Here is a 20839-nt window from a genome sequence, read left to right as displayed (position 1 = left end):
ATTTCAAATTTGAAGGAATTTAGGCAACTCTTATTCCCACATTTCTTATCCAACAACAGAGTGTTTGCTGGGCTCCTTAAGACTTATGTTTTTTTTTTGTTTTTGGTATTTTCAATTTTTTGAGATAGGGTCTTGCTCTAGCCCAAGCCGACCTGGAATTCACTATGTAGTCTCAGGGTGGCCTCGAACTTATGGAGATCCTCTTATCTCTGCCTACTCAAGTGCTGGAATTAAAGGCATGTGTCACCACGCCTGGCCTATGCATCTTTTTAACACTGCAACATGATCTGTCCCACCTTAAATGCACTGGAGTATCTTGCCAATGGGTCCTTCAGAGAACTAACTTATGAATCTACTTAATCAGTCAGCCTGTACTGACCAAGACATTAAAGAATTTACTTCGTAGGTTAACTAAAATAAACACACTTGTGAAAATCATACTTACACACATATATTTCCTGTAAAACTGATGTGTGGACACCTGTGGGGTTTGCACATCACAGCCACAACCGCAATCTATAAAAGAAAAATTAATTATAAATAAAACTGGAGGTGCTGGGGCAATGGCCCAATGGATAAAGTATTTAGTATTCAACCTGAGTGCCTCAGCTTGATCCTCAGACCCCACCCAAAAAAGCATGACACTGTGGCAGGCTTCTGTAAACCCAGCACGCTAACTCTGAGAGTGGAGGCGGAGATGGGAGAATGTCCCAGCAGCTCGAGGCTATGGTACCAAAGAACAACAGCTGAGTGAGATCCACAGGACTCCTGCCTCAAGCGAAGTGGAACGGTGAGGAATGACTCCAAAGGTTATATTGTCTGACCACACACATGAACATGCACATACATGTATACATACAAAATTAAAAAAAAATAATTAAAAAAGTATAGACAGTGATTACTCCTCAGTAGTTAGTTAAGGAATACAACCAGAGTGGAACACAGGGGGTCTTAAAGGGATAGATAATGCTACAGTCTTAAGCTGGGCACAATATAATAATTTTTAAGTGTATATATGAATTGTATGCACTATTTTATAAGTATACAATTAAGGAATTATTATCTTTTTGTGGGATTTACAATATGCTATGCTAGGCAAGTGCTCTACCACTAAGCTATGCCCTTGCCCTAAGAATTAAGCTGGGCGTGGTGGCGCACGCCTTTAATCTCAGCATTTGGAAGGCAGAGGTATAAGGATTACCTCAAGTTCAAAGCTACCCTAAGACTACCTAGTGAATTCCAAGTCAGCCTGGGCTAGAGTGAGACCCTACCTTGAAAATAAATAAATACATAAATAAATAAATAAATAGAATTAATTTTTAAAGTCACAGCGATTCTCTAATGGTTTTTCTAAGACAGTATATGTACAAAAAGGTCACTTTATGTAAGTTTAGAAAATTATATCTAAATCTTTTTTTTTTTTTTTTGAGAAAGGGTCTCATGTAGCCCAGGCTGGCCTTGAACTCACTATGTAGCTGAGGATGACTTTGAACTTCTGATCCCCTTGCCTCTTCTTCCCAAGTGCTGGAATTACAGGTATGCACACCATGCCTGGCTTATGCAGCACTGGGGATTGAACCCAGAGTTTCATGCGTTCTAGCCAACTACTCTACCAGCCCAGCCCGGCCCTGAGAAGCCTCATCATTGCCACTCAAACGCATCACGGACACTCACTTTACCTTTCCCAGTGGTGAGCCCGTGTAGAATGCTTAGAGCTCAAAGTTCAGCACCTGGCTACGCAGGGTGCTGCTTAGGTATGTGGGAAGAATGCTAGAGTTAAAAGCGGTTGCCCAGAGGAAACAAGGGGGGGAGGGGAGGCACTGCTCTTTAGAATCTTACATTATTACCACCTTTGTGTGCATGTGTTTGTGTGTGTGAGCACGAGCACACGCATGCCATGACATGTGTGGGGTGAGAGGACAAGCCAAAGTGTTGGCCTTTGCCTTCTACCTTGTTGGAAGCAGGCTCTCTGTGCTGTTTCACTACAGGGAAAGCCAGGCTGGCTGGCCCGAAGGCTCTGGGATTCTCTGTCTCGGCCTCCCGTTTCGCTATAGGAGGACGGGGATTAGAGATGCATGCTACCGTGTCTGACTTTACAAGGGTTCTGGGGATCTGAACTCAGGGCCTTATGCTTATGCAGCAAGCACTTTACCCACTGAGTGACACTGTTCTTGAACACACAAAACCAAACCAAAATTAGTAAGGACAAAGAAGAGGACCCCAGGCTTGGTGGTACAATGGACACTGTGGGGTTTAATTGCACACAAATGTCAGAATCCAGAGCAGAAGGTCATTGAAATAGCCAACACAAGTGACTAGCAGTTTATCTTGATCCAAACAACAGACTGAACACGTTCAATCATTCACTCTGGGGACCACATTTCAAGAAGTCCCGAGATCCTGCCAATATCCCCTGGTCTTTGACACTTAACCTTTGACTCCTAGAGACTCTGTCCTAATGAGGCCCTTGATGCTACCATGAAGGCTCACTCTAGTCTGTTTCCCAGCTACCAGGCATGCAGCATGCATGGATCTTTTCAAGACCTACTGTGTTCATATTACTGCCCTTCACAGACACTTTTTAAGTTTTCTATTACTTGGTTTCTTTGCCAGACATTTAAGTTCTTTTACAGGCTGATCCTAAGCTAATGTCGATTTTTTTTTTTTTCTCAAATAAACTCAGCACATGGGTGGCTAAGGCAGGAGTACAAGTTTCAGGCTAACTTGGTACAGACTGAGACTGTTGTTTCAAAAAAAAATAAAAGAGCTGGGCGTGGTGGTACATGCCTTTAATCCCAGCATTCAGGAGGCAGAGGTAGGAGGATTGCCATGAGTTCGAGGCCCCCCTGAGACTTCTATAGTGAATTTCAGGTCAGCCTGGACTAGAGTGAGACCCTACCTCGAAAAACAAAAAACAAAAAAAAAAGGAAAGAAAAACAAAAAAAACCAAACAAAAAACCTCACAGTAACCAAATGAACTCTCGGCTCCTATGAATCTGGAAGTCCAGTGTAGTCACTGTATCCACACACACCACACCACACCCTCCGTGTCACTGCTACCTCTGCCTCTCCGTTTCCGTGCCCTGCTCCCAGCGCGCTTGGCACCTGCCCCTTTCTGATAAACAAGCAGTGCTACTTACAGTCAGGCAAGCACCATGCCTTCTTCTGGACTCATCTAGCTCTGTGATGCAGATACACCTCCATTTCCTGGACACCCAGGGTTCCCTGCATCGTGTCAATCACTCACAATCATCACACACAGAACTACTTCCATCATCATCCACCTTCTAACAGTACATTTTGTAAGTATCGGCTGGAAGCTATCAACTCAAGAGGGTCAACGTTTACCATACTGTGAGTCATCAAGCTTCAATCTTTATTTTGAAAGAAATCAAAACGTCACCTCCCCCTTGAAGAACAACTAACTGGGCTCCTCCTCCTGACACTACGCACATGCCTCCACTCCAGCACACAGTATGACAGAGGGGCTGTCGCACTCTGAGTCCCCCTCTTCCGCCTGACCACCTCTATCAATAGTTCACCTGTTGAAGCACTCACCCCACTGGCAGTCCTGATGGGCTTTGCCTTCAACTTGGGGACCAGGACCTTTCTGTACTGAGGTGGGACTGCAGCAATGATATCCACCAGGCGCGGCTGTGCTGACAGGCCATATTTGGCAGCTGTCTTGGTTTTCACCCTGAAAGCAAAGCATGCTGGCATTATCAAGACCCCAGAATTCAAACACAGGCTACAAGGATGATGTGGATACAACATCATTGCTCCTACAAGCCTTCCACCAGGTGAATACAGTGGCTTAAGATCTGCAAATAGCAAGGGGTTAAGAGGAACAAAATTTGTTGGTGGGCAACTTGCTCTTCTCACATTTGAGCACCAAAAGAAAACTAGGACCACGGGGCGTGGTGGCGCACGCCTTTAATCCCAGCACTTGGGAGGCAGAGGTAGGAAGATCACCGTGAGATCGAGGCCACCCTGAGACTCCATAGTGAATTCCAGGTCAGCCTGAGCTGCTACAGTGAGACCCTACCTTGGAAAAACCAAAAAAAAAAACCAAACAACTAGGACTGTGCAGGTGAGGCCCACAAGACAGCACCATGTTGGTCTCGTTCCAAACACTGCTCCAGCTTCCACGCTCCAGAACTAATTTGACTCCCCTCTTCTCCATCTCAGCACTGAAGCTGGGGACTCTGGATGGCTGTCAGGAGTGTCCTTGGCCTCTAGCCCTCTTCATACTGTAACCACCCCTAGACACTGCCGAGTGTCTCCTAGGGAGGAAATCACCCTAACACCGAACCATGTTCTTAGGTAAAATAATATCCATAAAAATATGAATATGGGGCTGGAGAGATGGCTTAGCGGTTAAGCGCTTGCCTGTGAAGCCTAAGGACCCCGGTTCGAGGCTCAGCTCCCCAGGTCCCACGTTAGCCAGATGCACAAGGGGGCACACGCGTCTGGAGTTCGTTTGCAGAGGCTGGAAGCCCAGGCGCGCCCATTCTCTCTCTCTCCCTCTATCTGTCTTTCTCTCTGTGTCTGTCGCTCTCAAATAAATAAGTAAATAAATAAATAAATAAATTTTAAAAAATATATGAATATGAATATAATTTAACAACTATAAAACCATCACTTCTGTATGCCCCTTCCTAGCTATAATCCTATACCTGACAAATAATTACTTTAATCTGCCCCTTTCTTTTGTTTCTGCAGTCCAAGGTGGCCTCTAACTCTCAATTCTATTTCTACCCCCAAGGAAGTACTGAAATTATTGAATGCCCACCTTGTTCCTTTGATTTTTCCCTGTAATTTTACCAGCTTTTCTTTTATTTGTGTCTGGTAGGCAAATCCTAACAGTCATTGGTTTCTAAGTAATCCAACCAGAAATATCTGTGAGGTGCTCACACTATTTTTAACAAATGTTAACTCAGTACTAGCATGCATAAGATACTACCTAGGTACTTGGTATGTCAGGTGGAAGGTATAATTCTTTCATGTTAGCACTGTGATTAACCCACCCACATCGCTCAAGAAGGGCTGACTCCAGAATGCAGAAAGAACTTAAATGTGTGCTGGGTAGACAGTCATAGAAAATAAGCCCTGGAGAAAAGTGGGCCTCAGGTAGACAGTACAGACACAGAGTTGGCACTGCAGACAGACAGGCTGGCTTACACTAAGTTGCAAACACAGGATGTACATGTTTTAAGAACAGACCAGAGGACAGAGAGATGGCTTAGTGGTTACAGCACTTGACTGCAAAGCCTAAGGACTCATGTTCGACTCTCCAGGTCCCACATAAGCCAGATGCAGTGACACAAATGCACAAGGTTGTACACATACACAAGGGAGCATATGTTGGAGTTTGACTGCAGTGGATGAAGACCCTGGCATGCCAATTCTCTCTCTCTCCCCCTCTTGCATTAAAAAAAGAAAGAAAAAAGCAGTCTGCTGGACTTGCCTCAAAAAATAAAAAGAAGAAAGAAAAATAAAAGAATAGTCCAGGGGCTGGAGAGATGGTTTAGCAGTTAAGGCACTTGCCTTCAAAGCCTAAGGAATCAGGTTTGATTCCCAGTACCCACATACCAGATGAACAAGGTGGAGCATGTGTCTGGAGTTCATCTGCAGTGGCTGGAGGCCCTGGTACGCCCATTCTCACTCTTTCTCAAATAAATAAATAAATAAATAAATAAAATATTTTTTAAAAGACCAACTTAATACTAAGCTGGAGACTTTCGATGTAAAAGGAAGAAGTTTAAAGGTTGAAGAAGCCAGACTGAGAGGTCTCACATACTAGGCTGGGGACAGGATTTAAGGCAGCCTTAGCTTTAGACATACTCAATTGAGTGAAAGACAAAATTATGTAAGCAAAAACATTCACCAAAGAAATGAAGTATGCATAACCAGGGGTGTAACCAACAAAAGCAGAAGAAAAACTGCTAAAGACACTAGAAAAATCAATAAAATACAATGCTTCAGAGTCTAAAGTGGGTAATTATTTAGTTACTTCTTCCTTTAGCAAGTGTTTTTTTTTTTTTAATTTTTATTTATTTGAGAGCGACAGACACAGAGAGAAAGACAGATAGAGGGAGAGAGAGAGAGAATGGGCGCGCCAGGGCTTCCAGCCTCTGCAAACAAACTCCAGATGCGTGCGCCCCCTTGTGCATCTGGCTAACGTGGGACCTGGGGAACCGAGCCTCGAACCAGGGTCCTTAGGCTTCACAGGCAAGCGCTTAACCGCTAAGCCATCTCTTCAGCCCGTAAGTGTTTTTTAATTGTGTTGTTCAGGGAAGGGGTCAACTATTGCAGCATCTTAAAAAACAGAAATGGATCTAAAAAAGATCATGAAGGGCCTGGGGTCACAGGACCCTTTCTTTATGGCCTATCTACCTATCAATGTTCTACATACAGAGTGAGCACACACTTAAGAAAATGAGGTGCAGACATGAACGATGGCTTTCACTCGAGCGTGTGGTGAAAAACAAGCCGGACATGATCACCCAAAGGTAGAGGCACGTGTCTCAGAGGCTCTCAAGTCGAGGTGGGCTAATGAGGTCAAAGGTCCTGGCTGAGCTGCTGCTTGCACACACACAGGAGGAGAGAGAAAGGATGTCAAGTGCAGCACAGAAGGACGTGATGGCCTGATTCCATACCCTACTCATCCCTGGACAGATCAACTTACCCTCCTCATGTGCTCGAGCGCCATCTAGTAAATGAGGCAACACCGTACCCACCTTGACCGACTTTGAGGGGGTTAACTGAGCTAGTGCATGCAGGACATCCACCGCAGTGTCAGAGGAACTGCTAAGTGCCCCATAAATGTTGGAAGCTGTCAGCAGTATGAGCCCATCAGGCAATTTTTACCATAGTAAAACAAGTGACAGGGTAGGCAGGAGGCTGAAATTCTCAATCAAAAAAATAAGACACAAGCTAGAAAACAAGTAGCAGTGGATCATTCCATAAGACAGATTTACTGCCAGGCATGGAGGCACAACCTGTAATCCCAGCTCTCAGAAGGCTGGGACAGAAGGACTGCCTTGAGTTTGTGGCTAGTCTGGGCTACATAGTGAGACCATGTCTCCAAAGACGGGGAGAGAGGGAGAGGAGAGGGAGGGAAGAAGGAAAAAACAGGGAGAGGAAGAAACAGATCCATCTTCTACCTAAACCAAAACTATGCTCTCTCTGTGGGTGCACTTACTTATTTAAATCGATGTCTTTCCCCTGCTCGTGGGCTTCGATCAGCTGCTTTATGACGTCTCCTATAGTTAGCATCATCAGCTCAGCAGGACTGAGGTCTCCTGGAAAGACAATATTCAACATTTTTCAACACCAGTAGAAATCCCATTGTCCAATAAGGATTTTAAATTTTTATTTACTTTCAGTCTTCCTTCCAAAATCATGTCAAATATGCCAAATGACTATCTCAAATTCAAAAGACACTAAGCTTCTGTTGTTCACAGTCTGACTGTATCGTTCTTATCTTCAATTACAAAAACAAACAAACAAACAAAAACCCCACAGAACTGGCTTTACCTCAAAGTGAGAAAAGCTCCCTTTAGAAGCACAGAATATTGTGAGAAAATTATAGGTAATAAAACTGTAGAAACAAACACGAGGCAAAAAAACAAAACAAAACAGACAAACAGAAAAGTACCAATGTAAAGTTGCCTTTAACTCCAGACAGTAATTATGAATACCTGCATACTTTAGAATTCAGAGACATTTAGACACACTTGATTCTACAGATTCTAAGACCAGATTAAGGCAAATGGAACAATGACACTTATCCCACAGAGGTGTTATCAAGGGTCCCTGGCATCTTGAGACTGGGTCTCATGATACAGCTCAGGCTGGCCTGGAACTTGGTACTTAGTGAAGTCTGATTTTTTTTTCTTTTTTTTGGGGGGGGGGGGCGGTGTTTCAAGGTAGGGTCTCACTCTAGCCCAGGCTGACCTGGAATTCACTATGGAGTCTCAGGATGGCCTTGAACTCATGGCAATCCTCCTACCTCTGCCTCCCAAGTGCTGGGATTAAAGGCGTGTGCCACCATGCCTGGCTTCTAGTCTGGTTTTGAACTTAAGATTATTTTTCAAGTGTTGCGATTACAGTCATGCACCACTTCCCCTGGCCTGTCCAAAGATCTGGACACACTTCTAAAATACTGTTCACTGGCATGACCTTCTCCTGACAAATGCAGCTCCCCTTCTCATCCAAAGGCATAGCAGATGCTGTGATGTCTTTATATGGCCCTTTCCCCTAAATTTCAACCAACCTGTTCAAGGATGAGCACCTATTCAAGTCAGGCAAATCTGAGTTATTTCCTCAAGGCAAAAAAAAAAAAAAAAAAAAAAAGCAAGTCTTTTTTCCCAGCTAACAGCTGTGGGGCATTAGCATCAGTGTGGGTGATGTCAGCAAGCACACCTTCTGACAGCTGTTAGAGAAACAGGCCATGAGGAAGTATGGAAGAGAAAGCCCTGGAAGTTAGGTCTTTTCATGTACTTCAATCCCATTTGAAACCTCACAATAAAGTAAGACTGCATGGTGGGCACTATTATCCCATTTTACAAAAAAATGGGGCAAATCCATGTTAAGACTCCATTGTAAATGGCAGTTAAGTCTCAAAGCCAGGCTTTTTTTTTTTTAATCATAACTTCTAGACTTTTCATTGTGCCACACTGCCACTGACTTAATGAGGCAAGGCTATCTTGTAGCGACAACTAAGTGAAAAGTCTGTTCAAAATCTCATAACCCAGCATGTCTAAGTTCTAAAGGAACATGCCTCATGGGCCATGAGACAGAGGTGGACTGGGGGGGGGGGAGGAGACAGAAGATGGTGGAACCCCACCCCTCACCCAGTTCTGGCTCTCTTTCTACTACAGCCCAGCAGCAGCTCCGCTTTCACATTTTATGAATGAAGGTTTTGAGTAGATTTCATTTGGAGAGCAAGAGGAGGTTGGGCTGGGAAAAATAAAGATCTGAAATTACCTGAATCGGAATAAACTAGAGAGAAATGCTTTGTGGAAGAAATGGCCCAAGAGTCATTTTAAAGCAAAGGCAGGATGTGGACCAGAGGGCAAGCAAGATGTAAGGTCAGGCATAAAAACTGCCTTGACGGAAGGAGCTCCGGCTAACTTGATTACAGGCTGCCTCACGGGGCTCAGCAAACAACAGACGGTGCGGAGTAGTGCACTGGCCCCTAGGCAAAGGCATTCAAATGAAATGCAATAAGCAGTGGAGAATTACATATGGAAATAAAAAAAGGTGAAAGTCGGATTGGAGAGATAACCAGTGATTAAGGTGCTTGCTACAATGCCTAACTGATGATCCAGGTTCAATTCTCTACCCACGAACAGCCAGATGCACAAAGTGGCGCATGCATCTGGAATTTTTTAAAATAATTTTTATTTTTATTTACTTATTTGAGAGAAGGAAAGAAGGAGAGGGAGAGAGAGAGAAAGAATGGGGGCGCCAGGGCTTCCAGCCACTGCAAATGAACTCCAGGTGCATGCGCCACCTTGTACATCTGGCTTATATGGGTCCTGGGGAACTGAACCAAGGTCCTTTGGCTTTGCAGCCAAGCACCTTAACTGCTAAGCTATCTGTCCAGCCCAGCATCTGGAATTTATTCGCAGTGGCTAGAGACCCTGGTGCACCCATTCCATTTTTCCTTGCAAATAAACAAAAATATATTTTTTAAGGTGAAAGCTTTTTTTAAAATTTTTTTGAGGGGGATGATTTTTTAAAAATTTGAGAGAGAGCGTGAGAGAGAATATGGACACCCCAGAGCCTCTAACCACTGCAAACAAACTCCAGATGTATGCACCACCTTGTACATCTGGCTTACATAGGTCCTGAGGAATTGAACCTAAGACCTTTGGCCCTGAAAGAAAACACCTTAATTGCTAAACCATTCCTCCAACCCGTGAAAGTAGTTGTAGAGTGAGGTTATCAATATAAATGAGTGATATGAAAATGATATATTTAATTTGGATGCTAAACAAAAGGCTTTTGAAAAGTGCATTAAAAAGACTCAAAACAATCATATTAAGACAGGATCTAGTCCCAATCCCCCTACTGTGTTGCATACAAATCTCTTAAGACCAAAATTAGGAATCAACTGAAGAAGGGTGTGGTGGAACACACCTTTAATGCAGGACTGAGGAGGCAGAGGTAGGAGGATCGCTGTGGAGTTCAAGGCCAGCCTAAGACTACGTAAGACTACATTTCAGGTCAGCCAGGGCTAGAGCGAGACCCTATCTCAAAAACCAAAACCAACCAACCAAACAAACAAACAACACCCCCCCCAAAAAATGCAACTGAAGTAAAGTATATGAAAACCAAAACACTATTTGTATTTTATTGATGAAAGAGGGAATGAATGACCGAGAATAATAACAAGCAATTTTAAGAGGCGAGCAAGAACTAATAAGCTAGGTGTGGCGGTGCATGCCTTAATTCCCAGCACTTGGGAGGCTGAGGCAGGAGGAGTGCCACTGAGTCAGAGGCTAACCTAAGACTACAAAGTAAATTGCAGGTCACCCTGGGATGGAGTAAGACACTACCTCGAGAAACCGAAAGGAACTAATGGATTGGTGACAGATGAAGCAAAAAGAGTAAACATCCTATGACCTGATAAATTTCAGAACAAACTAGTTAAAATGAGAAAAAGGCAAATTAATCTAGAGCATGTTGAGTTTGATGTGACAAGACAAGAGGGGACACTTGGAGCTGTGACTTAAGGCAGATGTAGTGGTGCATGCCTTTAATCCCCAACTTTGGGAGGCAGAGGTAGGAGGATCACCATGAGTTCGAGGCCACCCTGAGACTACATAGTGAATTCCAGGTCAGCCTCAGTTAGTGACACTCTACTTCGGAAAACCAGAAAAACTACACACCCACATACATACATACATGCATACATACATGGACACACACACACACATATGCAGCAGCTCTGGTGCTTTGAGGATTACAGATGCATCCTGACCAATCAGCTCCACCTCCTAATTATAATTTGGGGCTGGAGAAGTTAATTAACTCAGTTCTTCCTGCACAAAGTGGAGATGGTCACCGCCTTCAAAACGACGAGTTAAGGCTCAATAAATAACAGCTATCCTTATGACAGACACCGGTAACAGAGCAACTGCTCAAGCAAATATACAGGGATAAGACTAGAAGCTATGAAAAATTATATTTAAGACTTTGACTATATGCTGTTGAAAACACTAGACAGAAGAACTGCTCCAGGCTCACTCATCAGGCCAAAGAAATGGGAGCAAAGCCCTTGCCTAACTGTTCCACAGACTCCACGGTCAACTCCAGACTTTTCCTATTTTAAGCCCTTTTGTTAGTCCGGGAAGGCGTAGCATCCATCACCCTCGGCGACCAGCCTATCTCGGCACGGATGGGGAAGAGAGCGCGGAGCCCGCTCGGAGGGACTCGGGCGGCCGGGGTCCCGCAGCACATGCCCGTGGGAAAGCTGGGTTCGGTCTGTGACCGTGACACGATCATCCGCTCCCTTTCCCCTCCTGCGCCCCCCGCCCCCTTTATCTTTTTTTTTTTTTTTTTTTCTTTTGCACCTTTCCGTTTCTGCCTCATTTCGGCGCCGTCGCAGCAGACTGCCACCACAATGCGTCTGCCTCAGACCGCGGAGAAAGTTAGAAGCCGTAAAGCAGCTCCGGTCCGTCGCAAAAGGACGACCTCTGTGTCGTAAAGCTCTGCCCCCAGAAGACAGCGCGCGGAGCCCCGCCTAGCGTGGCCTTTCTGCAGCGCTGTTTCTTGTTTCTATAGTAGTGTGGAGGAACAGTTTGGAGATTGTCTGTCTGTCTGTCTGTCTGTCTGTCTGTCTGTCTGTCTGTCTGTCTCTAATGTGACCACTTTGGGAAGAGAAAGAGATAAAGGGGTCCGATGACTCTAGGTCCTCTTTTAGATACTGATATGTGACTTAGATTTAAGTAAAGAATGAATTCGGGGCGGGGGGAGGATGCAAGAGAAGTATTGGTAATTAAGGAGTCCGGGTCGAGGTGTGGCCAGGTGGATCATTGTCTCAGCGCTGGTTCTAGTTGGTCAAAGTCCCTGTGGCTGTCAGCACTTTGGGGGATCTATGTGCCCCAGGGTGTGGCCTTGCTAGCATGGATCATTGTCCTCAATCTCGGGTGGGCTCTGGCCTGTGAGGTTTTCTTCAATAATTTGTCAGCCAAAGTAAAGGAGACAGGCACAAAATGAAGGCAAAGTTGTCAAGCTTTTATCTTGCGTTTAGTTGCTACCTTGTGGGCCCAAGTGAAAAGACAATGCTTTTTAGTAAAAGCAGGGTCTAAGTGCCTTCTTCAGGAGCATGGACGTAGGTAGTCTCTGGATGGGAGAGGCTGGGCAGAACATTAGTGAGACACAACCCCATGAGATGAACCTTCCAGTGTGATGAAAGCTAAATTCTGAGCTGCCTGAAAGAGGCTATGCAAAACAAAATAACCAACCCCACACATACATAAAAGTTTTTGCAGAATCTAGAAGCAGGATATGGTATGACTTTTTCTTAGGTATGCCTGCAATCTCCTTTGTATGCAGACCAGAATTAAGAATCCTCCATGTTACTAAAGACAGGAAAATGTGATGTCTCCAGTTCCTTACTTTCCACTAAGATTGAGGTAGCCCTGTACTGGTTAAGCTTTGTGACTTTTCATTTTGCTAAATTAGTGATAATCATCTGTCCCTAAAGTGTCATCCTACTACCAAGGAACGTAAATTAGTTTTCTTGAACCTATTTTGGGATAAGCTTCCCCTGCTGTTGATGTTTCCTCTATTCTTTCCAGTCTCTTGTAGATTTCTTTGTCTCGTCTCAAAATATGGGTGCTCTGCAGGGGTCAGTTGATTTTGTCTTTCCCAAGGTGATTTCAAGAGCACCATGGTTCTAAAAACCATCTCTCTGCTCCCAGATTTATAGTCCAGCCTCAACTTCTCCCCTATTTGACATCTTGTTAGATTTTTGTGCCTAATCGGCATCTCAAATTTAATATGTTTAAAGCAGAAATCTGTTTCACCTTCAAATCTGCTCTTTCCACACTCTTTTTTGTCTAGAGTCACCATCATCTGCCTCATCACTCAGAGGTTGGTATGTAGTACAATTGAAATTTAAATAAATGTAGAGGCAGTCCTTACTGAGCATGTGACATCTGAACTAACATTTGGTATGCAGACAGTGTGGAGAGGATATCTCAGGTAGAAAAAATGGAGTGCAAAGGTCTTAGAAGAATGCCTGGGATATTCACGTACAGAAGTAGTGTAAACAGAGCACTGAGTGAGTAAAGTGCAAGAGAAGTCAGAGAAGTGGAGGGGTACAAGAGGGGAGACAATATAGATCATGTAAGACCCTGCAAGCTACTGAAAAGCCTTGGATATTTATACTAATATTTGGAACCATTGGGCTTTCTAGCAGGGAAATAATATACTTCATCTTAAAGCTATGCCCAGTTTCTGGGTTGAGACTAGACTTTGAGGGAAGTAGAAGGGACATCTGGAGAGCAATGAAAAGCCTGGTGATGGTCTCATCCCATACTATTAAACTGAGATAGCAAGAAGTGAGATCCAGGCATAAATGTGTTTAAAAAATCTTGATGGTTTCAATATATAGCAAAGTTTGGGAACCATTAAATGAAGAAGAGATTGTTATCACTCAAATTGGACTAGTAATCAGTGGTGAGAAGTGTTCGTATTCTGAATATATTTGAATGGTTTCAACAAGACTTCCATCAGATGGGGCATGTGGGAGAAAATCAGACATTGAGCGGAAGACCAGAGCTGTGGCATTAAGGAACTGGAATAATGCATGTGTCGTTAATTGATAGGAGGAAAGCTATAGGTCTTGGGGTCCTTCAGAGGGTTTGGTTTTGAAACTGTTGTATTTAACATGCTTAGTAAATGGTAAACCATGAAAGAGTTTAGGGCTAGAAATTTAGTCAAGAGTCACGGCGGGGAATCGGGGTCTGGGAGTTGGCTCAGTAGATAAAGTGCTTGCCATGCAAACATGAATACTTGAGTTCAGATACTCAGACCTCATGTGAAAGCTCAGGTGGGCTTCTGTAATCCCAGCACACCTATGGTGAGAGGGGAGGTGGAGATAGAAGAATGGTTGAGGATCAAGTAACCTGGCAAATGGATCAATGAGCAATGAGGGATCATGCCCTAAAATGAAGTGGAAAGCAAGGACTGATCCCCAAAAAGTTATCCTCTGACTTCCACACACATGCTATGGCACGTGATGCCAGCTCATGCATTCATACACACACACCACATATATACACAACCGCATGGGTGGTTTTTAAAGTTGTGAAATACGGTGGATGTGGAAAGAAGAGACGAATGTCTAATCCCTGGGATCTTCTATTACTAACAGATTGGGGACAAGAGGAATAGCCAGCATGGAACCTGCATCCAGGGAGACAGGAAGAAAACTTGGAGAATGTAAGAACCTAGAGGGCAAGTGAGGAAAGAATGTCAGCGAAGAGGGAGTGGTCAATGGGAATGGACAACGCTGATGTGTCTAGGAAGTTGAAGTTTGCATCGCTCAGGATTACTGGAAACTGACCAGAGCAGTTCTAGGTAATGAGTAAGGGTGACCGTTTGACTGTATGTAAGTTTAGATAATTCCTTGAGGAATTTTGTCATAAAGAAGTATAGATAGGTCCCAGATCCCCTGCGCTGGAGGACATACACGCTGAGTGAGTAGCCAGAACTCTCAAAGGTAGTGAGACACGAGGAGATAAACCACTCCTCACATCCCAGTCAAGCCCAGATAAAACCACAGAGGAATTGGGGAGATGAGCAAGAGGGCTGCTTCCATGGTGGACCTGACAATCAGCGCCAAGGTGAAGGCAACGGACGCTGAGGATACTTAACACTTACCAAAGCAGAGATCTAGAGGCTCCTGAGAGCTCATCACTGAAGTAGACTTAAAACTCACCAGGCTGAAGAGATGGCTTAGCAGTTAAGTGCTTGCCTGTGAAGCCTAAGAACCCCGGTTCGAGGCTTGATTCCCCAGGACCCACGTAAACCAGATGCACAAGGTGTCGCACGCGTCTGGAGCTCGTTTGCAGTGGCTGGAGGCCCTGGCGCGCCCATTCTCTCTCTTATCTATCTGCTTCTTTCTCTCTGTCTGTCACTCTCAAATAAATAAATAAAAATAAACAAAAAAGTTTTAAAAAGGGTTAAAAAAAAAACCCTCATCCACCATGGCTCAGGAAATTTTGCGAAAGAGGGGGGCAGAAAGATGGTAAGAGCCTAAGGGAAGGGACATCATACCCAGAGGCTTTGACTCCCCCCAATAACTGACTTCTCCCAAGAGTATTCCCTATGGGGAATACCAGCAACCCTACTGAGGAGGGTGCCCAGTGGAATAGGGGCATGGAGGAGGGAAAAGTTGGAAACAACACATAATGTATCCATACAAAGTATGTTCTTGGGGCTGGAGAGATGGCTTAGCAGTTAAGCTCTTGCCTGTGAAGGACCTCGGTTCGAGGCTGGATTCCCCAGGACCCACGTAAACCAGATGCACAAGGGGGCGCACGCATCTGGAGTTCGTTTGCAGTGGCTGGAGGCCCTGGCGCACCCATTCTCTCTCTCTCTCACTTGCTCTCTCTGCCTCTTTCTCTGTCTGTCACTCTCAAATAAATAAATAAAAATGAACAAAATATTAAAAAAAATCAAATGAAGCAGTAGCATTTTAAAAATATGTTCTTAATTTAATAAAAAGTATATATAGATATGTAGGAAAATTGAAGTCAAAGGGAGTATGTGTAAAAGGGAATAAATAGCATGGAGTTGACATGCCCATCCGGTGGAGGATGAAAACGAACATGGAAAGAGGAAGAAATGCGTGATTTAATCCTTTCATTGGGGAGAGGTGGGATCTGGCATAGAAGAGAAGAGTGTTTGCTGGACACATGGGCACCCATCTATGAACAGGCTGGAGGGCCGAGCGATGATTGGGGTAGGGTGTGATGGTGGTCTCAGTAGGAATTATCTCTCAGTTGCTTCAGTGTTTTAGTTGAATTCAGTGGGGATTTAGCCTGGCATAGTGGCTGGACTTCTAATGGGTCTAGCAGTCAGGTGTTATAAAGAGCATAGGAAGCTTTCAAAACATTGCAAACTCATTTTATTTATTTGCAAGCAGAGAGAGAGAGTAAGAATAAGAGAGAAAGAGTGGGATTGGGCACGCCAGGGCCTCCCTACACCTCAGATGAACTCCAGATGCATGTGCCACTTTGCGCATCTGGCCTTACGTGGGCACTGGGGAATTGAACCCAGACCGTCAAGCTTTATACGCAAGCACCTTTAACCCCAAACGAATTTTAGTTTATAAAGTTGACTGTTGCAGCAAAGCAAACACAAGTTCCACCAGTAGAGGGCGAGCTAAGCACATGTCGTGTGAATGCAAACAGCGCCTTTGCCCCAAGAACTGAGTAAATGATCTACCGCTAATGATCTCCATGTCGATTGTCCTTGTTTTGAAATTTATATTGGCAAAAACACAAGAATAAAAAGTGCTGAAACTTATGTTGGCATTTCGGTAATTTTCTTATGGTGGAGCCACATTATCTCGCTGGACGATAAAGCAGTTAGGACCACAATCCAAACAATTTTCCAACATTTTGATTTCAGGACTTCTCCAAACGTTACTTTGGACTAAGCACGCACCTAGAGTACCTGAGGGTTGCCCTGGCGAGGATGTGATTGGTATTCAGAGGTGACATTTCCGTACTCGATGTGCATGGGTTCACAGGAGGTTAAGTCTCTTCCCTACGGGGTGGCAGATTAATTAATTAATAAGGATCTTGTGAGTTCGAGACCAGCTTGGTCGACACAACACTATCTGTCTCAAAAAAAAAAAAACAAAAAAAAACTTTTAAAACCTTTTCGTGGTGGTTTGAATGTGCAGGGTCCCCCAAAGCGTCATAGGTTTTGAATACTTGGTCCCTAACTAGCGGCAATTTGGGAAAGTTGTGGAGCCTTTAGGAGCCTTGCTGCACGAGGTGTATTGCTGAGGTTAGTCCAGCTAATGAGGTGTTCAGAGCTAGCTCACTCTTGCTGCTTTCTGTCAGCTGATGTGACATCCTGGCTATCTGCTTTCCCTGCCAGGAAGAAATGTCCCCTCAAAACTATAAGCAGAAATAAACTGTTTTTATCCACAAGCTGCCTCTGGTCAGGTGTTTTGTCCCAACAATTAGAAGATATACCTTTTGAATAAAATTAAAAGAGCTACACCCTTTAAATAAAATTAAGGATCTAAAATTTAAGTTCCAGAAGGCCTTCTTTAAAGCTACAGTCCACTGATTTCTACAATCAAACAGCCCAATATTATTTTTATTATTATTATTATTTTGTTGTTTTGAGGTGGGGTTTCACTCTAGTCCAGGCTGACCTGGAATTCATTATGTATTCTCGGGGTGGTCTCGAACTCATGGTGATCCTCCTACCTCTGCCTCCCAAGTGTTGGGATTGAAGGCATAATTTTGATAGACATGACTATGGATGAATGTTAAGAATTTGTGTCAACCATCCGCTTACACTGTCTCTTATCCTCGCTCTGTCTTCACCACATCTCATATTACATTTGAGTGTCAGGGTACCAGCCAAATTTTTGCTCAGAGGAAAGGTGCTGCTGAGGTCTGCATGCAAGAGAAAAGTGGCCCAGACTTGCCTGCTTGTCAGAAGACAACAGAGAGGTGGGTGAGTCCCAGTTCGTGTTCAGCTTAAGTTTAAGTGAAAAGAGAGAACAGCATGTCTGTGTATCCGGAGGAGGAGATTGGGGCAAATACCCCCCCACCCGTGGTTAGTTTCACTTCCACTATGTAAATGTGGTGTCATGAGCTGTGGCCACTAATGGCCCTATATAACAGGTTCCTAATATCTCTACCTATGCAGACGTGTCCGCGCCGTGCACCACCTCCTACGTGAACTCCTGGAACAGAAGCAGAAATTGCTGTTTTGTATTTTTTTTCCTGTTTGGCCACATCCAGTAAGTTATTTCTCTTATGTAATTTATGCTATAATTTGGGCGTGCCAGGGCCTCCTACACTGCAGATGAACAAATAAAGAGTAGTTTTAGCCTTGCAGAAGAGAGATTTCTCATACAATCTGAGCACTCTTACATCAGAATGGCACAGTTATAATGCGTGAACTAAGCAAAGCCTGTGTGTTATTTGAGGTTCTTAGTTTATATCCAATGTCAGTGTTCTAATGTAGGATGCAGTCCAGAATGCCACATATCTAGCTGCTATGTCTCCATATGTTCTTTCTGGCTGTCACTTTTCTGAGACTCTCCTTGTTTTTGATGACTTAGACAGTTTTTGTTTGTTTGTTTGTTTTCGAGGTAGGGTCTCACTCTAGCCCAGGCTGACCTGGAATTCACTAGGAAGTCTCAGGGTGGCCTTGAACTCATGGTGATCCTTCTACCTCTGCCTCCTGAGTGCTGGGATTAAAGTGTGCGCCACCATGCCTGGCAACTTTGACAGTTTTGAAGGGAACTTCTTAGGCATTCTGTGGGATCCTGTTGGCGTTTAACTCATGGTTATGTTGGGGTTAGGGGTAGGGGAGGAAGATTCCAGAGCTAAAGTCCTCCTGACCACAGGTGCTGGGAGTACATACCGTCACCCTGAGCTGTGGCTGTGATGTTGGCCTGGGTCTTCTGACTAAGGTAGTGCTCAGCACGTGACTTCTTTCCCCCTAATTTTCACACTACACTCTCTGGAAGGAAGTCACCCTGCGCAAAGCGGCCAAGGAGTGGGGTGTCACGATCCCATCCTTGAGGGAAGAAGAGCCGTGTACATGCATGGAATTATTCTATGTGAAAGGTTTGTCTCCCTGAACAGACTGATGTTCTTACAGCCAGTGATTTCTTGAGTGAAAGTAAATTTTGCCTTTCTGTTTCTGTGAGTGAATTTTGTCTTATTTTGTTGGTTTTGGTTTTTCAAGGTAGAGTCTCACTCTAGCCCAGGCTGACCTGGAATTTACTATATAACCTCAGGCTGGCCTTGAACTCCCAGCAATCCTCTGACCTCTGCCTCCCAAATGCCATAGGATTAGAAATGAAGAGATTCCCTTTTAGTTTTATTTTTTCTATTTTATTATTTATTTGCTTATGTCTATGTGTATAATGTGAGTGCATGTATATGTGCATGTGTATGGTGTATGTTGTGATGAGTGATATATGAGCTTATGCACACCGTGACATGTGTCTGGTCACAGGACAACTCTGAGGTATTTCTTCATTCCTTCCACCTTCTTTAGATGAAGTTTGTCTTGCCACCTCAGCTCACAAGCTTCTGGATTCTCTCGGCCCCGCCTCCTATTGCTATAGGGATTAGAGATGAGCTCCACTTTGCACCCCACTTCCTGTGGCAATGGTAGCGAACTCAGGCTGGTGGCAGGCTTGTAAGCAAGCACCTGTAGTCACTGAGACATCAGCTCAGCTGTGTGTGTGTGTGTGTGTGTTTACGTGTGTGCAGGTGGAGGTCAGAGGACAGCCTTGGGTGTTATCCTCATCTCCTTTGAGACAGGAGCTCTCTTTGTTCTGGATCTCACCAATCAAGCTATGGATGGACAGCAAGCTCCAAAGATCCCTCTGTCTGCATTTCCCCAGCTCTGGGATTGCAGATGTGTGCCACCACACCCAGCATTTTTTTACATGGGTACTGGGCATTGAACTCAGGTTCTCCCACTTGGGAGGCAAGTACTTTACTGACTGAGCTATGTCTAGTTTGCTCTTTTAAAACACTATCATCTTGGGCCCGGTGTGGCGCACACCTTTAATCTCAGCACTCGGAAGGCAGAGGTAGGAGGATCGCAGTGAGTTCAAGGCCACCTTGAGATTACCAAGTGAATTCCTGGTCAGTCTGGGCTAGAGTGAGACCCTACCTCCAAAAACACTAAAGCAAATAAATAAAATGAAATAAAATAAAATAAAACACTATCATCTTGGGCAAGTCATTGATCATTTTTTTTTCACAAAAGAAAATAGCATTGTTGGGGTTGTATGGATTTTTGGTAAGGAGATGTTACTTTATGCCTCCTTAGCTTTGATAAGCTTGTAGGAACAACACTAAAGGTTATAGTTTATTTCATTAGACTACGATCACATGTGTTATGTAGATATTTGTTTTTCCTCACCAATTCAGGGTAAAAAAGAAGTTAGAGAAAAAATAAGTCACCCTAATACCGCTTCTGCCATGACCGCCTCTGGACTCTCTGGCTGGCGTATTAATGCTGACAACACACCTCTTTTCCTTCAGAGTGTGAGGGCCCTTGTTTCACCCTTTTCTTTTGTGCTCATGTGCTTTCATTGTTCCTTTGGGTCACCCTGAGTTGGGACGAGCACAGCAATGTCTACTAGGTGGTTAGAAAATGTTGTCAACAGCAAAGATGCCAAAGCCAAACAGACACTCAAATATTTATTGAACAAATGAATCAAATGCATGTGATCCTACTATTACGAATCTTACCATCTAAGACATACTTTAAAATGATTTTCATTCATTTAACAAATATTTATTCAGTGCTTACTATGTAACAAACATTTCCCAGATTTGTTGAAAGCAGGGAATAAACGAACGCTAACGATCAAAATGCCCCCTAAGGAACGTCACACATTTATGCATTTAACTTTTTTCTTTTCAATTAGTTATATATTCGGGGCAGGGGTGAAAATGAAAAGCATACAAGAATAACGTCAGGGGGAGTTGATGATGCAGGTTAATGGGGGGGGTGAGATGGAATTTTGTGCAAAGGAGAAGTAGGAGGAAAGAACAGGAGAGCTAAGATGTGTAACACACTTGGCTGAGCA

The 20839-nt window shown here is 44.1% G+C and overlaps 1 protein-coding gene across 1 annotated transcript in view; it reads right to left on the bottom strand.

Annotated features, from left to right (window-relative positions):
- Positions 1–11700, bottom strand: part of Elp3 (elongator acetyltransferase complex subunit 3) — a 76224-nt gene extending 64524 nt beyond the window's left edge. Inside the window, exons 1-4 of the mRNA XM_045131243.1 lie at positions 11586–11700; positions 7205–7304; positions 3559–3697; positions 446–516 (exon numbers count right to left, since the gene is read on the bottom strand). Coding sequence (XP_044987178.1) covers positions 446–516; positions 3559–3697; positions 7205–7304; positions 11586–11604 — 329 coding nt within the window. The 5' untranslated portion in view covers positions 11605–11700. The remainder of the gene's footprint in view (positions 1–445; positions 517–3558; positions 3698–7204; positions 7305–11585) is intronic.
- Positions 11701–20839: the final 9139 nt, after the last annotated feature.

Source organism: Jaculus jaculus, chromosome 12 (genome assembly GCF_020740685.1).
Source record: "Jaculus jaculus isolate mJacJac1 chromosome 12, mJacJac1.mat.Y.cur, whole genome shotgun sequence".
Classification (NCBI taxonomy): Eukaryota; Metazoa; Chordata; class Mammalia; order Rodentia; family Dipodidae; genus Jaculus; species Jaculus jaculus.
This window is presented reverse-complemented; position numbering and strand designations above follow the sequence as displayed.